The 18933-nt window shown below is 44.3% G+C and overlaps 1 protein-coding gene across 5 annotated transcripts; it reads left to right on the top strand.

Moving 5' to 3' along the window:
- Window positions 1-391: 391 nt before the first annotated feature.
- On the top strand, window positions 392-18629 carry LOC135341566 (uncharacterized). 5 transcript variants are annotated; one of them, XM_064538153.1, is made up of 68 exons: window positions 393-755; window positions 884-1060; window positions 1176-1352; window positions 1588-1764; window positions 1868-2050; window positions 2205-2387; window positions 2547-2726; window positions 2847-3020; window positions 3238-3411; window positions 3514-3687; window positions 3896-4075; window positions 4137-4322; window positions 4379-4537; window positions 4604-4828; window positions 4879-5025; window positions 5087-5302; window positions 5378-5527; window positions 5574-5783; window positions 5842-5982; window positions 6072-6287; window positions 6341-6490; window positions 6538-6753; window positions 6815-6961; window positions 7014-7238; window positions 7296-7442; window positions 7502-7717; window positions 7826-7975; window positions 8022-8231; window positions 8290-8430; window positions 8511-8726; window positions 8780-8929; window positions 8978-9193; window positions 9255-9401; window positions 9460-9684; window positions 9742-9888; window positions 9948-10163; window positions 10217-10366; window positions 10413-10622; window positions 10685-10825; window positions 10933-11148; window positions 11202-11351; window positions 11403-11618; window positions 11676-11822; window positions 11875-12099; window positions 12164-12310; window positions 12370-12585; window positions 12683-12832; window positions 12879-13088; window positions 13148-13288; window positions 13396-13611; window positions 13665-13808; window positions 13990-14196; window positions 14258-14404; window positions 14450-14674; window positions 14729-14875; window positions 14935-15150; window positions 15208-15375; window positions 15543-15716; window positions 15820-15993; window positions 16083-16256; window positions 16356-16529; window positions 16630-16803; window positions 16895-17068; window positions 17171-17344; window positions 17517-17690; window positions 17746-17922; window positions 17982-18161; window positions 18247-18629. In XM_064538153.1, exons 1-68 carry the CDS (start codon window positions 503-505, stop codon window positions 18447-18449), a joined length of 12342 nt encoding a protein of 4113 aa, XP_064394223.1. In that variant the 5' UTR covers window positions 393-502; the 3' UTR covers window positions 18450-18629. The 5 variants fall into 5 exon arrangements, 4 of the variants coding, with proteins under 4 accessions (XP_064394224.1, XP_064394223.1, XP_064394226.1 ...); XR_010396574.1 differs by lacking the exons at window positions 17746-17922; window positions 17982-18161; window positions 18247-18629 and having other exon boundaries at window positions 392-755; window positions 16703-16803; window positions 17517-17658; XM_064538154.1 differs by lacking the exons at window positions 16630-16803; window positions 16895-17068; window positions 17171-17344; window positions 17517-17690 and having other exon boundaries at window positions 392-755.
- The last annotated feature ends 304 nt before the right edge of the window (window positions 18630-18933 follow it).

Genomic DNA, 18933 nt, shown 5'->3' with positions numbered 1-18933 from the left:
TAATATGTATGTGTTTGGGAATGTATGATTGTATCAGGCTGATGACTTGTTGTACCATCAGTACTGCTGTTATGTCTGCCATACATGGTTGAGTTAACTTCTGTTCACTTTCAGTGTGCTGTTTATATATTGTTATAATATGCCTATGTGACACTGCATGTCTCTCACGATGTGGCATTATCCTGGCCTGTTGAGCTTAAAATTTGTTTTTTGTTTTCTAACAATGGGCTCTTAACTGTTTAGACTTAGAATCCTATCAGAAATGTCTTTCATCCTTAATGATAACCTTCAAAGTTCAGTCTCAATATTTTCCCTCTAAAACTGCACACAAAGGTGCTTGAAATGTGCTTAAATGAGCCCTTGTTTTGACTCTATCACCTCTTACGAATTTTTTCCCATCCCTGGTTGCTATAGATATATAGTTATAACCACTCTGTTACTATTACTTTACAGTTTACTCTTCTGGTTAGCAGTTACTGTAGTGCATGCAGACTAGCCAGCCATGAAGAAGGTAGTGGTTCTGTTAGTTTTCTCAATTGCCTTAGGGGTGCACTCCACCGGACTCCACTCGTGTCAACCCCCTCCTGTCCCTAAAAATGGTGGGATAAGAGGAGCTCTGCAAACCAGTTATGATATTGGCGGATATGTTGAGTTCCTGTGTCATTCTGGTTTCAAGCTGCAGGGGGAATCTTTGACTGTGTGCATCGACACGCAAGATGGAGGAGTGTGGAACAAACCAACTCCCATCTGTGTCCGTAAGTCAATCATTCCATGTGCATGCACAAACTGATTCAGATGCATGCATGCATGTGAAATCGAAGCGAAAGCTTTTCGTATCGTAAAATGCATGTGATGTTAATATTCTTTTCTTGTTTCTATTTAGCCATTACGTGCAGTTACCCTCCAACCCTCACCAATGGGCTGGTGCTGGTCAGGGAGGGCCTGAGGGTAGGGGCAACTTTACAGTACAGTTGTGACCCTGGCTACGTCCTGGTGGGCAGTGCTGTGCGCAGCTGCAGGGAGGATGGACGCTGGTCCCCTGCACCACCCACTTGCCAGTGTGAGTGCATGGGTATACATAATTATATACATGTAGTACCAGGCGACTGTGTATATGGTAATTAATGCATGTCCATATAATAGTGCAGTTTTAAGTTGTTGTGCATTTTCTTTAGTACTCCGATGCCCTAGTCTGAAAAGTACTTCTTCTGGAAGCATCCATCTTAGCAATGGGAACAACCCGGGTTCCATGGCCACCTACAGTTGTGTGAGAGGTTACTCCCTGGTTGGAAATGAGAAGCGGACTTGTGGTCAAGATGGGGTGTGGTCTGGATCAGACGCTACATGTCAATGTGAGTATAGGGATGTGGGGTGATTATCTGTTTACTAAACTGAAGACAAAGCTTCAGTATATATACGTATACATTTCTGTTGTGACTGAGTTAGGATGTTGTGGTGCTGGTGTTTGCATACCAAAAGTAATTTGATTGAAACACAGACAATTGCCGACTTCACAATGTCATAGTAAACCCTATTGTCTCTGCATTTTGATGAATGCATGCTTGTATCTCTCTCTATCTTCTGCAGTGGTGGACTGTGGTCCCCCTCCATCCCCCAAGGACGGAAGTGTGAGCACACCGGATGGTACCACTTTTAACCGCGATGCATGGTTCTCCTGTAATGATGGTTTTGAACTGGTAGGCCCAGAGAGTACAAGATGTTTGGCTGATAGACGATGGAGCCCTGAACCTCCCACCTGCAGACGTACGTATTTTGTAGTTCCAATGCATAACGTACAATTCTATGTTCCCTTGCATCGTTAGTTGTGACAGCTGGTATTGCATTAATATATTGTGTCTTCATGCAGCTAAACCTGTCAACTGTGGTACTCTCGTTGCCCCTAGCAGAGGACTTGTGGAGGTGACTGGCACCACCCTAGACTCCACTGCCACATATAGCTGTACACAAGGCTACACTCTGCTTGGTGGTAGTCAGGTACGAACCTGCCAGGCCAATGGACATTGGTCTGGCTCTGTTGGATCCTGTAGAGGTTAGTGGTTTTGGCTCAAACATGCAAACCAGAGCAGGTGCAACTATTTGTATCGTAATTCTCGTGAGTGAAGTACGTATAATCAGGCCATTTAATAACAGAGTTGTGCTATAGCATAAAAACGTTGTATGCTTACACTCTCTCTTTGTTGTAGCCATCAACTGTGGGCTGCTTGCCAACCCTACCAATGGTCGTGTGTTGTTGAGGGCCACAATAGTGGGGTCATTCGCCACCTACCAGTGTAGCTCTGGCTTCACACTCACTGGAGAGAGCCTTCGTCAATGTTTGGAAGTCAACGGCCTGGGGGTATGGAGTGGCAGCCCACCCACCTGCACTGGTATGTGTGTACTGTATTTAGTTGTAGGTTCCTTATTATCTACCCCAGCTAACCTGAATCGTGTTCTTGTTGCATGGTTGTCATTATTGATTGTATTTGATATTCTTGTTTGAAACTCTACTGTACAATTATCTGATGTTACGTACGTATTTCGTGCAGTCATTGACTGTGGGAGTCTGCCGTCCATTGAGAACGGAGCAGTGGAGTTTCCCAATGGCAACACCAACATGGGAGCCTCGGCCGTGTACAGTTGCATATCTGGATACATGTTGTCAGGTGACCAACAGAGGGTGTGTCAATCCACTGCCACCTGGTCTGGTACTCAGCCTCAGTGCATAGGTAAGGGCTAGTCATATACTTTCTCAAATTACAAATCAACACACTTCATATGTTTCACATGAGAGCTACCAAAAAACACACTATCTTATTGCATTAAGTTTTGTGTGTTTGTTGTTGCAGTTGTTGACTGTGGTGTTCTACCGGCTCCAAGGAATGGTCAGGTTGAGATGAGTGGCACGTCAGTGGCAGACAAGGCATCCTACAGCTGTAACTCTGGATTCATGCTCATGGGAAGTCGTATGAGGAGTTGTCTGGACAACGGGCAGTGGTCAGAGACGGCCCCTACCTGTGAAAGTAAGCTCAATGGTTGAATTTGAGAACTGTAAATCCATTAAAAGAATCATGTCATATAATTGTACTTATTTTTTACCATAATCAGTGCTTGAAGATTTCAGCCCATAACTTTGTGCAGCATTGCTTTGAAATTGCTAGTGTAGATCCAATGTAGCTAGATTCTTATTGTGTTTTCAGTTGAGGCTGCTACGTATGTAATTAATGATATCCCCCCCAGCCACCTTCTGTCCCTACTTGTCCGACCCCACCAGTGGTCTAGTGAGGATCACCTCAACAGCTGTGGGTGCTCAAGCCACTTACGAGTGCTTCCGTGGCTTCTCTCTCGATGGGAACGCTGTCAGAGTCTGCTCGGGCAATGGCCAATGGACGGGGGTGGAGCCTCGCTGTACCTGTACGTCTCCGATATCAAATTTGGTGCAATGATATCCGTATACTAATTCTTAGTAGCTATAACATTTCAAATTCACTTCTTTGCCGTTAATATTTTTTGCAGTGGTAGACTGTGGAAATCTGAGGGATCCTGACAATGGTCAAGTCAGCTTGTCTGGCACTGATTTTGGCTCTCGCGCTCGCTATCGCTGTTTCTCAGGTTACACTCTGCAAGGGGAAACGAGCCGACTGTGCGAGGATGATGGGTTCTGGACAGGAGAAGCTCCTATTTGTGTCTGTGAGTTGTTTCATTACTTATGCAGGAGGCTCTTGTAGTTAGCTTGTACTTTTCAATCACATGCTGCATTGACCATTGTCGCCTCCACATCGTCGTCCTCTTACACTACATCTTTCTTTAGGCTTTTATGGAAGCATAGAATTTGCATACACACATACGTACCTTTATACGAGTACTTCCTGGTTACTGCATGTACTACTCATTGCAGTTATTGGATGTCCCTATCTTGACCCCCCTGCCAATGGGAAGGTGGAGCTGTCTGGTATGATTGTTGACTCCATAGCCACCTTCACCTGTGACCCAGGCTTTGAGCTGATAGGCAAGACTCTCACCAGAGTTTGTCAAAGTGATGGGAGGTGGTCAGGGATTTCCCCACAATGCAGACCAGGTAGATAATTATGCTACTTTTACTATACACGCAGGCTATTTTTGATGGTTGTTTTTTGCAGTTCGACCACCTCTGGTCACCTGCCCTGCACTTACTTCTCCTGCCAACGGACAAGTGTTTTTCACTACTGTCACAGTTGGTTCAGTAGCTAGGTACACCTGCACGCAAAGCTTCCAACTCGTTGGCATTGCAACTAGAGTATGTCGTGATGATGGGGTGTGGTCTGGTACAGAACCATTCTGCAGACGTACGTTAAACTCACGATTGGTGGTACGTATATCATCTTCAATAATCCTCTTGCAGCAATAACCGTACCCAGAGATGTTGAGTTTACTTTCTCTCAAGCCTCCTACAATATCCAGGAGGGTGCTGGATTTGTGACTGTCACCGTTGACCTTCTTACTGGATCTCCTTCTCGACAAACAGTACTCACCATTTCCACTGATGACCTCACAGCCACTGGTAAATTACTGTCATTATACCTATGTCAAACTAAATATTAAAATGTAATTATTCATTATGTTACAGACACCGTTGACACGTTTGGTTGCTTTGACTACGAGAGCACAAGTGTGACTGTGAGCTTCCCTGCCGGCAGTATTCCTGGATCACAGAGAACAGTCAGCATCCCTATAAATGATGACAACTGTGTAGAGAGGCCAGAGACCTTCAGAGTGACTGCCACCTCCACTGACACTGATGTCACATTCCCAAGAGGAAGCTCTTCCACTGTCTCCATTCAAGACAATGACAGTGAGTTCTTTCATTTCTTTCTGTAACACAAGATACATGTTTTTTTCCAGCTCCCCTATACCGATTCACTGAGCCCTCTTACGCTATTGATGAGGACGAATCTCCTGTCCAACCAGCCATTGAGCTCTTCAGTAATACTGTGCTGACTTTCCCTGCCACTGTCAGAGTTGTGGATCTTCCTGGAGGATCAGCCACTGGTTAGTTATATTTAGGTGTAAGAAGATGTGCAATATTAATTTACTACGTAAACCCTTTCAGACGGAATTGACTACACTGGAGTGTCTGCCAATGTGGTGTTCCCTACTGGTTCCCGTCAGGGCACTGAAGAGTCTTTCAACATTCCAATCACTGACGACCAACTTGTGGAAGGAGATGAGACCATCTTACTGCAGGCTAGTACCAGTGCTCCAGGAGATGTCCCAACCCAAGCCCCTGGACAAGACAGAGCTACTGTTGTCATCCGTGATGATGATTGTTAGTTTTTGTAGTATAAACATTCTGTTTATTATTTTAATCAGGGGCCCAATTCAATTTGTGTCTCTCTTTCAGTATGCATTGTTGGTCTGGAGTTTGACACCTATGAGATACAAGAAGGCAATGTAGAGCAAGAGATCTGTGTTGTCAAGAGAAATGCAGCTGAACTGACTAGAAATGCTGTTGTGACAGTTTCAACGTCTGACATTCCTGGAGAAGCCACTGGTTAGTGAACATTCATCAGATCTTTTTATCATGTTATGTGTTTTAGCTGGCCTTGATTACACTTCCCTGCCCTCTGGCACCGTGGTGACCTTTGGCCCCGGAAGGCCCTCTCGTGCTTGTGTGAGGGTACCAATTCTGGCAGACAGCAATGATGAGCCAAATGAGAGGTTCCGAGTGAACATAGAGGAAGAAGATGACCAACTGTCCATTCAACCTGGAGATGACACTGCTACTGTCACCATCACTGACGATGATGGTATGTATTATATATGCAAATATAATCCTATTTTATGTTCTTCTCTATCGTAATGCAGTACTGGACTTGGCCTTCACTCAACGAACCTATGATGTGAACGAGGGTGACAGAACTGTTGAGGTTTGTGTGGAGCTCATTGCTGGAATCCCTCAGGAGAGAATCAGGATTGATCTTTCAGCTCAAGATGGATCTGCCAGGGGTACGTATGCAAGTGGTAGATGCAGATGTTTAGCACTTGAATATTCCTTTATTACATGCCTACTCTATATTTTGTTCCTCCTTTTATAGGTGGCTCAGACTTCACAAGTGTTTCTCCATCAGTGAGTTTCCCAGCTGGCACATCTCCAGGTGGTCTTGGCTCTGAACAGTGTGCTGAATTCCCTATCACTGACGACAATCTGGTTGAGAGACCTGAGGACTTCCGTGTGGTGGCTCGCTCAGACGACCCCATGGTCATGTTCCCCAGAGGCCGCTCCAGCACTGTCAACATACAGGACAATGACAGTAAGTGATCTCATCATTCAGCTAATTTATTTGAGTGCTGTCTCTTCCTTCAGTTCCTTTGTTCCGATTCACTGAACCCTCTTACACCGTTAATGAGGACGAATCTCCTGTCCAACCAGCCATTGAGCTCTTCAGTAATACTGTACTGACTTTCCCTGTAACTGTCAGAGTTGTGGACATTCCTGATCAAGGATCTGCTACTGGTGCAGCAAATAATTTGAGTGAAGTGTTTAATGATTCATGTTTGTAGATGGAGTTGACTACATTGGAGTGTCTGTCGACCTGCTGTTCCGTACTGGCTCCAGTGAAGGCACACAAATGTCGTTTGAAATTCCAATTATCGATGACATTACTGATGAGCCAGATGAGACAATCATACTACAGGCTAGTACTAGTGCCCCAGGAGAGGTCCCATCCCAAGCCCCTGGACAAGACAGAGCTACTGTCATAATTACCGACAATGATTGTGAGTTCATTATCATTTTGAAGAAATTACAAACCTTTACATTTGGAATTCTTGCATTCAGCTACTGAGGTTGAGTTTGCCTTCACTCAACGCACTTACAACGTGAATGAGGGAGACAGAGTTGTGCGTGTGACTGTAGAGCTGATCACAGGAACACTGGACCGACCAATACCTCTCACCGTGTCCAATGCTGATATAACTGCAACAGGTAAACCACTTTCTATCACTAAACTGCTGTATGTACTGTCGCTATAATACAGACACCGTTGACACGTTTGGTTGCTTTGACTACGAGAGCACAAGTGTGACTGTGAGCTTCCCTGCTGGCAGTGTTCCAGGGTCACAGAGAACAGTCAGCATCCCTATAAATGATGACAACTGTGTAGAGAGGCCAGAGACCTTCAGAGTAACTGCCACCTCCACTGACACTGATGTCACATTCCCAAGAGGAAGCTCTTCCACTGTCTCCATTCAAGACAATGACAGTGAGTCCTTTCATTTCTTTCTGCAACACAAAATACATGTATTGCACTGTTTTCCAGCTCCTCTCTACCGATTCACTGAGCCCTCTTACACTGTTGATGAGGACGACTCTCCTGTTCAACCAGCCATTGAGCTCTTCAGTAACACTGTGCTGACTTTCCCTGCCACTGTCAGAGTTGTGGATCTTCCTGGAGGATCAGCCACTGGTTAGTTGCTTCAGGTGTAAGGAAATGTACCACGTTAATTACTACGTAAAACCTTTCAGACGGAATTGACTACACTGGAGTGTCTGCCAATGTGGTGTTCCCTACTGGTTCCCATCAGGGCAGTGAAGAGTCTTTCAACATTCCAATCACTGACGACCAACTTGTGGAGGGAGATGAGACCATCTTACTACAGGCTAGTACCAGTGCTCCAGGAGAGGTCCCAACCCAAGCCCCTGGACAAGACAGAGCTACTGTTGTCATCCGTGATGATGATTGTGAGCGTTGATTTTGTAGCGTAAACATTTTCAGATAATCCATTGTTCAAATAAGTATTTTGTTATGTAATTAATTAGGGCCCAATTCAGTATGTGTCTCTCTTTCAGTATGCATTGTTGGTCTGGAGTTTGACACCTATGAGATACAAGAAGGCAATGTAGAGCAAGAGATCTGTATTGTCAAGAGAAATGCAGCTGAACTCACCAGAAATGCTGTTGTGACAGTTTCAACGTCTGGCATTCCCGGAGAAGCCACTGGTTAGTGAACATTCATGATACCTTTTTATCATGTTATGTGTTTTAGCTGGCCTTGATTACACTTCCCTGCCCTCTGGCACCGTGGTGACCTTTGGTCCCGGAAGGCCCTCTCGTGCTTGTGTGAGGGTACCAATTCTGGAGGACAGCAATGATGAGCCGAATGAGAGGTTCCGAGTGAGCATAGAGGAAGAAGATGACCAAATCTCCATTCAACCTGGAGATGACACTGCTACTGTCACCATCACCGACGATGATGGTATATATTATTATGCAAATATAATCATTATTCTATGTTCTTCTCTATCGTAATGCAGTATTGGATCTGGCCTTCACTCAACGAACCTATGATGTGAACGAGGGTGATAGGATTGTTGAGGTTTGTGTGGAGCTCATTGCTGGAATCCCTCAGGAGAGAATCAGGATTGATCTTTCAGCTCAAGATGGATCTGCCAGGGGTACGTATGCAAGTGGTAGATGCAGATGTTTAGCACTTGAATATTCCTTTATTACATGCCTACTGTTTCTCCTTTTGTAGGTGGCTCAGACTTCACAAGTGTTTCTCCATCAGTGAGTTTCCCAGCTGGCACATCTCCAGGTGGTCTTGGCTCTGAACAGTGTGCTGAATTCCCTATCACTGACGACAATCTGGTTGAGAGACCTGAGGACTTCCGTGTGGTGGCTCGCTCAGACGACCCCATGGTCATGTTCCCCAGAGGCCGCTCCAGCACTGTCAACATACAGGACAATGACAGTAAGTGATCTCATCATTCAGCTAACTTATTTGAGTGCTGTCTCTTCCTTCAGTTCCTTTGTTCCGATTCACTGAACCCTCTTACACCGTTAATGAAGGCGACTCTCCTGTCCAACCAGCCATTGAGCTCTTCAGTAATACTGTACTGACTTTCCCTGTAACTGTCAGAGTTGTGGACATTCCTGATCAAGGATCTGCTACTGGTGCGGCAAATATTTTGAGTGAAGTGTTTTAATAATTCATGTTTGTAGATGGAGTTGACTACATTGGAGTGTCTGTCGACTTGCTGTTCCGTACTGGCTCCAGTCAAGGCACACAAATGTCTTTTGATATTCCAATTATTGATGACATTACTGATGAGCCAGATGAGACCATCATACTACAGGCTAGTACTAGTGCCCCAGGAGAGGTCCCATCCCAAGCCCCTGGACAAGACAGAGCTACTGTCGTAATTACCGACAACGATTGTGAGTTCATTATCATTTTGAAGAAATTACAAACCTTTACATTTGGAATTCTTCCTTTCAGTTACTGAGGTTGAGTTTACCTTCACTCAACGCACTTACAATGTGAATGAGGGAGACAGAGTTGTGCGTGTGACTGTAGAGCTGATCACAGGAACACTGGACCGTCCAATACCTCTCACCGTGTCCAATGCTGATATAACTGCAACAGGTAAACCACTTTCTATCACTAAGCTGCTGTATGTATATGCACTGTTGCTATAATACAGACACCGTTGACACATTTGGTTGCTTTGACTACGAGAGCACAAGTGTGACTGTGAGCTTCCCTGCTGGCAGTGTTCCTGGATCACAGAGAACAGTCAGCATCCCTATAAATGATGACAACTGTGTAGAGAGGCCAGAGACCTTCAGAGTGACTGCCACCTCCACTGACACTGATGTCACATTCCCAAGAGGAAGCTCTTCCACTGTCTCCATTCAAGACAATGACAGTGAGTCCTTTCATTTCTTTCTGCAACACAAAATACATGTATTGCACTGTTTTCCAGCTCCCCTATACCGATTCACTGAGCCCTCTTACACTGTTGATGAGGACGACTCTCCTGTTCAACCAGCCATTGAGCTCTTCAGTAACACTGTGCTGACTTTCCCTGCCACTGTCAGAGTTGTGGATCTTCCTGGAGAATCAGCCACTGGTTAGTTGCTTCAGGTGTAAGGAAATGTACCACGTTAAATACTACGTAAACCTTTTCAGACGGAATTGACTACACTGGAGTGTCTGCCAATGTGGTGTTCCCTACTGGTTCCCGTCAGGGTAGTGAAGTATCTTTCAACATTCCAATTAGTGACGACCAACTTGTGGAGGGAGATGAGACCATCTTACTACAGGCTAGTACCAGTGCTCCAGGAGAGGTGCCAACCCAAGCCCCTGGACAAGACAGAGCTACTGTTGTCATCCGTGATGATGATTGTGAGTGTTGTAGTATAAACATTTTCAGATTCTATAATTGATTTGTGTTTCAGTGTGCATTGTTGGTCTGGAATTTGATACCTATGAGATACAAGAAGGCAATGTAGAGCAAGAGATCTGTGTTGTCAAGATAAATGCAGCTGAACTTACCAGAAATGCTGTTGTGACAGTTTCAACGTCTGACATTCCTGGAGAAGCCACTGGTTAGTGAACATTCATCAGATCTTTTTATCATGTTATGTGTTTTAGCTGGCCTTGATTATACTTCTCTGCCCTCTGGCACCGTGGTGACCTTTGGCCCCGGAAGGCCCTCTCGTGCTTGTGTGAGGGTACCAATTCTGGAAGACAGCAACGATGAGCCGAATGAGAGATTCCGAGTGAACATAGAGGAAGAAGATGACCAAATCTCCATTCAACCTGGAGATGACACTGCTACTGTCACCATCACCGACGATGATGGTATGTATTATACATGCAAATACATCACTATTATAATTATGTTCTTCTCTATCATAATGCAGTACTGGACTTGGCCTTCACTCAACGAACCTATGATGTGAACGAGGGTGACAGGATTGTTGAGGTTTGTGTGGAGCTCATTGCTGGAATCCCTCAAGAGAGAATCAGGATTGACCTTTCAGCTCAAGATGGATCAGCCAGGGGTACGTATGCAAGTGGAGTGGGTGTAGATGTAGATGTTATAAGATGTATAACACTTGAATATTCTTTGATTACACGCCTACTCCATATTTTGTTTCTCCTTTTATAGGTGGCTCAGACTTCACAAGTGTTTCTCCATCAGTGAGTTTCCCAGCTGGCACATCTCCAGGTGGTCTTGGCTCTGAACAATGTGCTGAATTCCCCATCACTGACGACAATCTGGTTGAGAGACCTGAGGACTTCCGTGTGGTGGCTCGCTCAGACGACCCCATGGTCATGTTCCCCAGAGGACGCTCCAGCACTGTCAACATACAGGACAATGACAGTAAGTGATCTCATCATTCAGCTAACTTATTTGAGTGCTGTCTCTTCCTTCAGTTCCTTTGTTCCGATTTACCGAGCCCTCTTACACTGTTGACGAAGAAGACTCTCCTGTCAAACCAGCCATTGAGCTCTTCAGTAACACTGTACTGACTTTCCCTGTCACTGTCAGAGTTGTGGATCTTCCTGATCAAGGATCTGCTACTGGTATATGGGAATTATTTTGTAATGAACTCTATAATATAATCGTGTTTATAGATGGAGTTGACTACATTGGAGTGTCTGTCGACCTGCTGTTCCGTACTGGTTCCAGTCAGGGCACTCAAATGTCTTTTGATATTCCAATTATCGATGACATTACTGATGAGCCAGATGAGACCATCATACTACAGGCTAGTACCAATGCTCCAGGAGAGGTCCCATCCCAAGCCCCTGGACAAGACAGAGCTACTGTCGTAATTATCGACAACGATCGTGAGTTCATTATCATTTTGAAGAAAGCTCATGCACATTTGGAATTCTTCCTTTCAGTTACTGAGGTTGAGTTTTCCTTCACTCAACGCACTTACAACGTGAATGAGGGAGACAGAGTTGTGCGTGTAACTGTAGAGCTGATCACAGGAACACTGGACCGACCAATACCTCTCACCGTGTCTGATGCTGATATAACTGCAACAGGTAAACCACTTTCTATCACTAAACTGCTGTATGTACTGTCGCTATAATACAGACACCGTTGACACATTTGGTTGCTTTGACTACGAGAGCACAAGTGTGACTGTGAGCTTCCCTGCTGGCAGTATTCCTGGATCACAGAGAACAGTCAGCATCCCTATAAATGATGACAACTGTGTAGAGAGGCCAGAGACCTTCAGAGTGACTGCCACCTCCACTGACACTGATGTCACATTCCCAAGAGGAAGCTCTTCCACTGTCTCCATTCAAGACAATGACAGTGAGTTCTTTCATATCTCTTTCTGTAACACAACAGACATGTATGCGGCACTGTTTTCCTGCAGCTCCCCTCTACCGATTCACTGAGCCCTCTTACACCGTTAATGAGGGCGATTCTCCTGTTCAACCAGCCATTGAGCTCTTCAGTAACACTGTACTGACTTTCCCTGCCACTGTCAGAGTTGTGGATCTTCGTGGAGGATCAGCCACTGGTTAGCTGCTTCAGGTGTAAGGAAATGTACCACGTTAATTACTACGTAAAACCTTTCAGACGGAATTGACTACACTGGAGTGTCTGCCAATGTGGTGTTTCCTACTGGTTCCCGTCAGGGCCGTGAAGAGTCTTTCAGCATTCCAATCACTGACGACCAACTTGTGGAGGGAGATGAGACCATCTTACTACAGGCTAGTACCAGTGCTCCAGGAGAGGTCCCAAACCAAGCCCCTGGACAAGACAGAGCTACTGTTGTCATCCGTGATGATGATTGTGAGCGTAAAAATGTTCAGAGAATTCATTGCTCTGTATAAGTATTCTGTTATGTAATTAATTGGGGCCCAATTCAGTTTGTATATCTCTTTTTCAGTGTGCATTGTTGGTCTGGAGTTTGACACCTATGAGATACAAGAAGGCAATGTAGAGCAAGAGATCTGTGTTGTCAAGAGAAATGCAGCTGAACTGACTAGAAATGCTGTTGTGACAGTTTCAACGTCTGGCATTCCTGGAGAAGCCACTGGTTAGTAAACATTCATGAGACTTTTTTATCATGTTATGTGTTTTAGCTGGCCTTGATTACACTTCCCTGCCCTCTGGCACCGTGGTGACCTTTGGTCCCGGAAGGCCTTCTCGTGCTTGTGTGAGGGTACCAATTCTGGAGGACAGCAACGATGAGCCGAATGAGAGGTTCCGAGTGAACATAGAGGAAGAAGATGACCAAATCTCCATTCAACCTGGAGATGACACTGCTACTGTCACCATCACCGACGATGATGGTATGTATTATATATGCAAATATAATCACTATTCTATGTTCTTCTCTATCGTAATGCAGTACTGGACTTGGCCTTCACTCAACGAACCTATGATGTGAACGAGGGTGACAGGATTGTTGAGGTTTGTGTGGAGCTCATTGCTGGAATCCCTCAGGAGAGAATCAGGATTGACCTTTCAGCTCAAGATGGATCAGCCAGGGGTACGTATGCAAGCGGAATGGGTGTAGATGTAGATGTTATCAGATGTATAACACTTGAATATTCCTTTATTACACGCCTACTCTATATTTTGTTTCTCCTTTTATAGGTGGCTCAGACTTTATAAGTGTTTCTCCATCAGTGAGTTTCCCAGCTGGCACATCTCCAGGTGGTCCTGGCTCTGAACAGTGTGCTGAATTCCCCATCACTGACGACAATCTGGTTGAGAGACCTGAGAACTTCCGTGTGGTGGCTCGCTCAGACGACCCCATGGTCATGTTCTCCAGAGGCCGCTCCAGCACTGTCAACATTCAGGACAATGACAGTAAGAAATAAGGTCCATATACTCAATTATAATCTTGCTTCCTTGTCTTACAGTTCCAATATTTCAATTCACTGAGAGAAGTTACTCTGTGGATGAATCTGATGGGCCAGCTCGACCAGCCATTGAACTAGTGGACAAGATTCTCACTTTCCCGATTAACATAGCCATTGTTGATGTTTTTGGTGGAAGTGCCACGGGTGAGTGTAGCTACTTGTATGTCCTCAGATAATTCCCAATACCCTGTACACATGTATATGTACATGTAGGTATAATGTCCTACATTTACTAGCCACGAATAATTGTGCGCATATTGCATAACCCTATTTTATACTAATCTGCCACTGTTCGCTATACATGTGTGTTCACGTTTTTTTGTAGATGGTGTTGATTACATTGGAGTTGAGACCACAGTGGTGTTCCCAGCCAATTCCAGACCCGGAATGGAACAATCATTCACCATTCCAATCATTGATGATGACCTAGTTGAAGATAGAGAGAGCATTAATCTAGAGGCCACAGCATCAGCACCTGGACAGTTTGTGCCAAGACGAGATGTGGCTATAGTTTTTATCATTGATGATGACGGTAAGTGTGTGTGCATGCATGCATGTATTTGATGCCTCTTATTATGTTTTCTAATTAACAGTTAACGATCCTGAGTTTGCCTTCACTCAACGCACTTACAACGTGAACGAGGGAGACAGAGTTGTGCGTGTGACTGTGGAGCTGACATTGGGCAGTGTTACTCAACCCACTCCTGTTACTATCTCAACTAGTGACAGATCAGCTACAGGTACATGTACAACCAATAGCTTAAATTTCATTTGTTATTGTGCAGATACTGTTGACACATTTGGTTGCTTTGACTACGAGAGCACAAGTGTGACTGTGAGCTTTCCTGCTGGCAGTGTTCCTGGATCACAGAGAACAGTCAGCATCCCTATAAATGATGACAACTGTGTAGAGAGGCCAGAGACCTTCAGAGTGACTGCCACCTCCACTGACACTGATGTCACATTCCCAAGAGGAAGCTCTTCCACTGTCTCCATTCAAGACAATGACAGTGAGTTGTTTCATCTCTTTCTGTAAAACAAACAAGTATTGTACTGTTTTCCAGCTCCCCTATACCGATTCACTGAGCCCTCTTACATTGTTAATGAGGGCGATTCTCCTGCCCAACCAGCCATTGAGCTCTTCAGTAACACTGTACTGACTTTCCCTGCCACTGTCAGAGTTGTGGATCTTCCTGGAGGATCAGCCACTGGTTAGTTGCTTCAGATGTAAGGAGGTGTACCATATTAAATACTACGTAAACCCTTTCAGACGGAATTGACTACACTGGAGTGTCTGCCAATGTGGTGTTCCCTACTGGTTCACGTCAGGGCCGTGAAATATCTTTCAACATTCAAATCACGAATGACCTACTTGCAGAGGGAGATGAGACCATCTTACTACAGGCTAGTACCAGTGCTCCAGGAGATGTCCCAACCCAAGCCCCTGGACAAGACAGAGCTACTGTTGTCATCCGTGACGATGATTGTGAGTTACATGTTAACTCACTTTTTTCAACTAGGTATATTTTCAACCCATTTGCAGTTTGTGAAGAGCTCTCTAATCCTGCAAATGGAAGGGTAAGAATAACAGGCCTAACTGCGGGCTCTACAGCAACCTACACTTGTAGCACTGGCTTCATTCTGGAGGGGTCCCAAACCAGGAATTGTCAAGGCAATGGCCAATGGTCCAGCCAAGCTCCTTTCTGTAGAAGTAAGTAGTGGGACAGTTCACTGTACTCAGGGCTTCAGTCTCACTCAAATTATTTATACATGCTGCTATAAATGTAATGCAATCATGTCATTGTGTGGTACTGCACAAAACGGTAACTATGTAAGTTAGAATTTGTCTATTACCAAAGATCCTTTAATCCAACATAGTTGTGGACTGTGGTCGCTTGTCTGATCCAAGGAATGGTGATGTGTCTTTCAGGACCACTACCTTCAACTCTAGAGCTGCTTACAGCTGTAACAATGGCTTCCTTCTTGTTGGACAAACCACTCGTGTTTGCCAGAGCACTGGAGAGTGGAGTGGAATAGCACCTGTCTGTAGAAGTAAGTAACTTGCACAGTATACTATACTGATGTATGATAAAAGCAACTAGATTTGTATAATTATATTGATGCTATTGCCAAAGTTAATCCTTTATCCACACAGGTGTGGACTGTGGTCGCTTGTCTGATCCCACTAATGGTGATGTGTCCTTTACCAGTACAACTGTAAACTCTAGAGCTACGTATAGCTGTAGCAATGGCTTCCTTCTTGTTGGACAAACTGCTCGTGTTTGCCAGAGTACTGGAGAGTGGAGTGGAAAGGCACCTGTCTGTAGAAGTGAGCAAAATATGTAGAGCTTCGTGTACATTCTAAACGTTACTATGATTTTGTTGAACTGCTTTTGATTAAATTTATCTCGTATGCAGTCATAGACTGTGGTCGCTTGTCTGATCCCACTAATGGTGATGTGTCCTTTACCAGTACAACTGTAAACTCAAGAGCTACGTATAGCTGTAGCAATGGCTTCCTTCTTGTTGGACAAACTGCTCGTGTTTGCCAGAGCACTGGAGAGTGGAGTGGAAAGGCACCTGTCTGTAGAAGTGAGCAAAATATGTAGAGCTCTGTGTACGTTCTAAACACTATTATAGACATTATAGATTTTGTTGAACTGCTTTTGATTAAATTTATCTCGTATGCAGTTGTCGACTGTGGTCGCTTGTCTGACCCTACAAATGGTGGTGTGTCTTTCAGGACCACTACCTTCAACTCTAGAGCTGCTTACAGCTGTAACAATGGCTTCCTTCTTGTTGGACAAACCACTCGTGTTTGCCAGAGCACTGGAGAGTGGAGTGGAAAGGCACCTGTCTGTAAAAGTGAGCAAAATTATGTAGAGCTTTGTATACGTCCTAAACGCTATTATAGACATTATAGATTTTATTGAACTGCTTTTGATGAAATTTATTTCGTATGCAGTTGTGGACTGTGGTCGCTTGTCTGATCCCACTAATGGTGATGTGTCCTTTACTAGTACAACTGTAAACTCTAGAGCTACGTATAGCTGTAGCAATGGCTTCCTTCTTGTTGGACGAACTGCTCGTGTTTGCCAGAGCACTGGAGAGTGGAGTGGAAAAGCACCTGTCTGCAAAAGTGAGCAAAATATGTAGAACTCTGTGTATGTCCTAAATGCTATTATAGATTTTGTTGAACTGCTTTTTGATTAAATTTATCTCGTATGCAGTTGTGGACTGTGGTCGCTTGTCTGACCCCACAAATGGTGATGTGTCCTTCAGGACCACTACCTTCAACTCTAGAGCTGCTTACAGCTGTAACAATGGCTTCCTTCTTGTTGGACAAACCACTCGTGTTTGCCAAAGCAATGGAGAATGGAGTGGAAAGGCACCTGTTTGTAAAAGTGAGCAAACTGTTTGTCTCCTAAAGCAACTAGAATTTGTGTTTGTAAATGCTTATAAAGTTATGTGTTATTCCAATAAAGTTAACCCTTTTTTCTGCACAGTTGTGGGTTGTGATCGCTTGTCTGATCCCACTAATGGTGATGTATCCTTTACTAGTACAACTGTAAACTCCAAGGCTACTTACAGCTGTAACAACGGTTTCATTCTTGTTGGACAAACCACTCGTATTTGCCAGAGCACTGGAGAGTGGAGTGGAAAGGCACCTGTTTGTAAAAGTAAGTATGTACCAAGTGTTCCATAATGTACAGAGATGTCCTTAGAAATTAAATTTTGCTCATAACTTGCCAATTCTGAACCTGTACTCCACACCATCTGATTGGGCATATAACTACTGCGAACCCTTCCATAGCAAAAAATTACAACCCATCCCATGCCTTTTCTTTACAGTTGTGGATTGTGGTCGCTTGTTTGATCCAAGGAATGGTGATGTGTCCTTCAAGACCACTACCTTCAACTCTAGAGCTGCTTACAGCTGTAACAATGGCTTCCTTCTTGTTGGACAAACCACTCGTGTTTGCCAGCGCAACGGAGAGTGGAGTGGAAAGGCACCTGTCTGCAAAAGTAAGCTGAAATACGACATTCAATGGTTTATGCGCTCATGTTTTTTACACTGCAGACCAATGCCCTAATCTGAGGCATCCTGAGAATGGGCTTGTCAGGTTTGGTAGTCAGGGGAGGAGTGTGGGAGCTGAGGTGTGGTACTCGTGTAACTCTGGTTACATCCTGACCGGCACCGAGTCTAGAGAATGTCAGAGAGACCTTACCTGGTCTGGAGAATCTCCTATATGCAAAGGTGAGTCTAATTGGATGTTGGCTGCTCTGCTGCTGTAACTATTCTCAATTTCATTGCAGCTGCTCCTCACTCCTGCTCTCAGCTAAGTTCCCCTGCCAACGGGAAGGTCTGGTTCTCCAGCACAAGTATTGGCTCCATTGCTAAATACACTTGTAGCAGTGGCTACACACTCTCTGGGAGCGTATACCGTAAGTGCCTCTCAACTAGCGAATGGCACGGATCTGCACCAATTTGCAAACGTAAGTCTAAATGTAACTTTTGGTTATAGCTTAATCAGTAAAATAGCGAGATTCCGCTAATATTCTTCCATATCTCCTCTCACAGGAAGTTTTGTTGCCAGAGGATGCCCAAAACCAAGTGCACCAAACAATGGCTTTGCCTTTGTGCAATGCCTTAACGTGGGTTGCCGTATCAACTACTGGTGCAACAGTGGCTACAGCGTGAGTGGCTCAAGGAAGGTGATCTGTCAGAGCAATGGTCAGTGGTCCTCCTCAACACCTACCTGTAGGCGCTACTATAGTCATTGAGCAGTCACAATGGACAGTATTATACAGTGGACAATACACTCTCTAGATTTGTTATTAACTTTTTACCACATTTTTTAGACATAGATATCTAGATTATACATTCTTGTTGCTTCATTTTTTTATACTGCTGAATCATTTCTTATAATTATGTTGACCTATTATATAATATAATTAAGTTTGGTCTGCAATAATAAATTGTGCTAGCCAAAACAGTGACTCATTATTATGTGTATATACACTGTACAGTGCTAATGCATGGTGATAATTATAATGAGTGGGTGTATTTAGTGTGTCTCACTCTGCATGTAGGCAGTGAGTCACTGCTGAAATGTGTTGGGTATAGGATATTTACCACAAGCACTATAATCATGACCATGAGAGAATAAAGTGTATGTGAAAAGGTACCTATACCTATACGTTTAATATTTGCTGCATCTTTATAATCTAATAGCTGCATCTGCATGTTAGTTTTTCACCATAAATA

This window comes from Halichondria panicea, chromosome 9 (assembly GCF_963675165.1).
Source record: "Halichondria panicea chromosome 9, odHalPani1.1, whole genome shotgun sequence".
Taxonomy (NCBI): Eukaryota; Metazoa; Porifera; class Demospongiae; order Suberitida; family Halichondriidae; genus Halichondria; species Halichondria panicea.
Note: the sequence above shows the minus strand (reverse complement) of the source record. Positions and strands in the feature narration are given on the sequence as shown.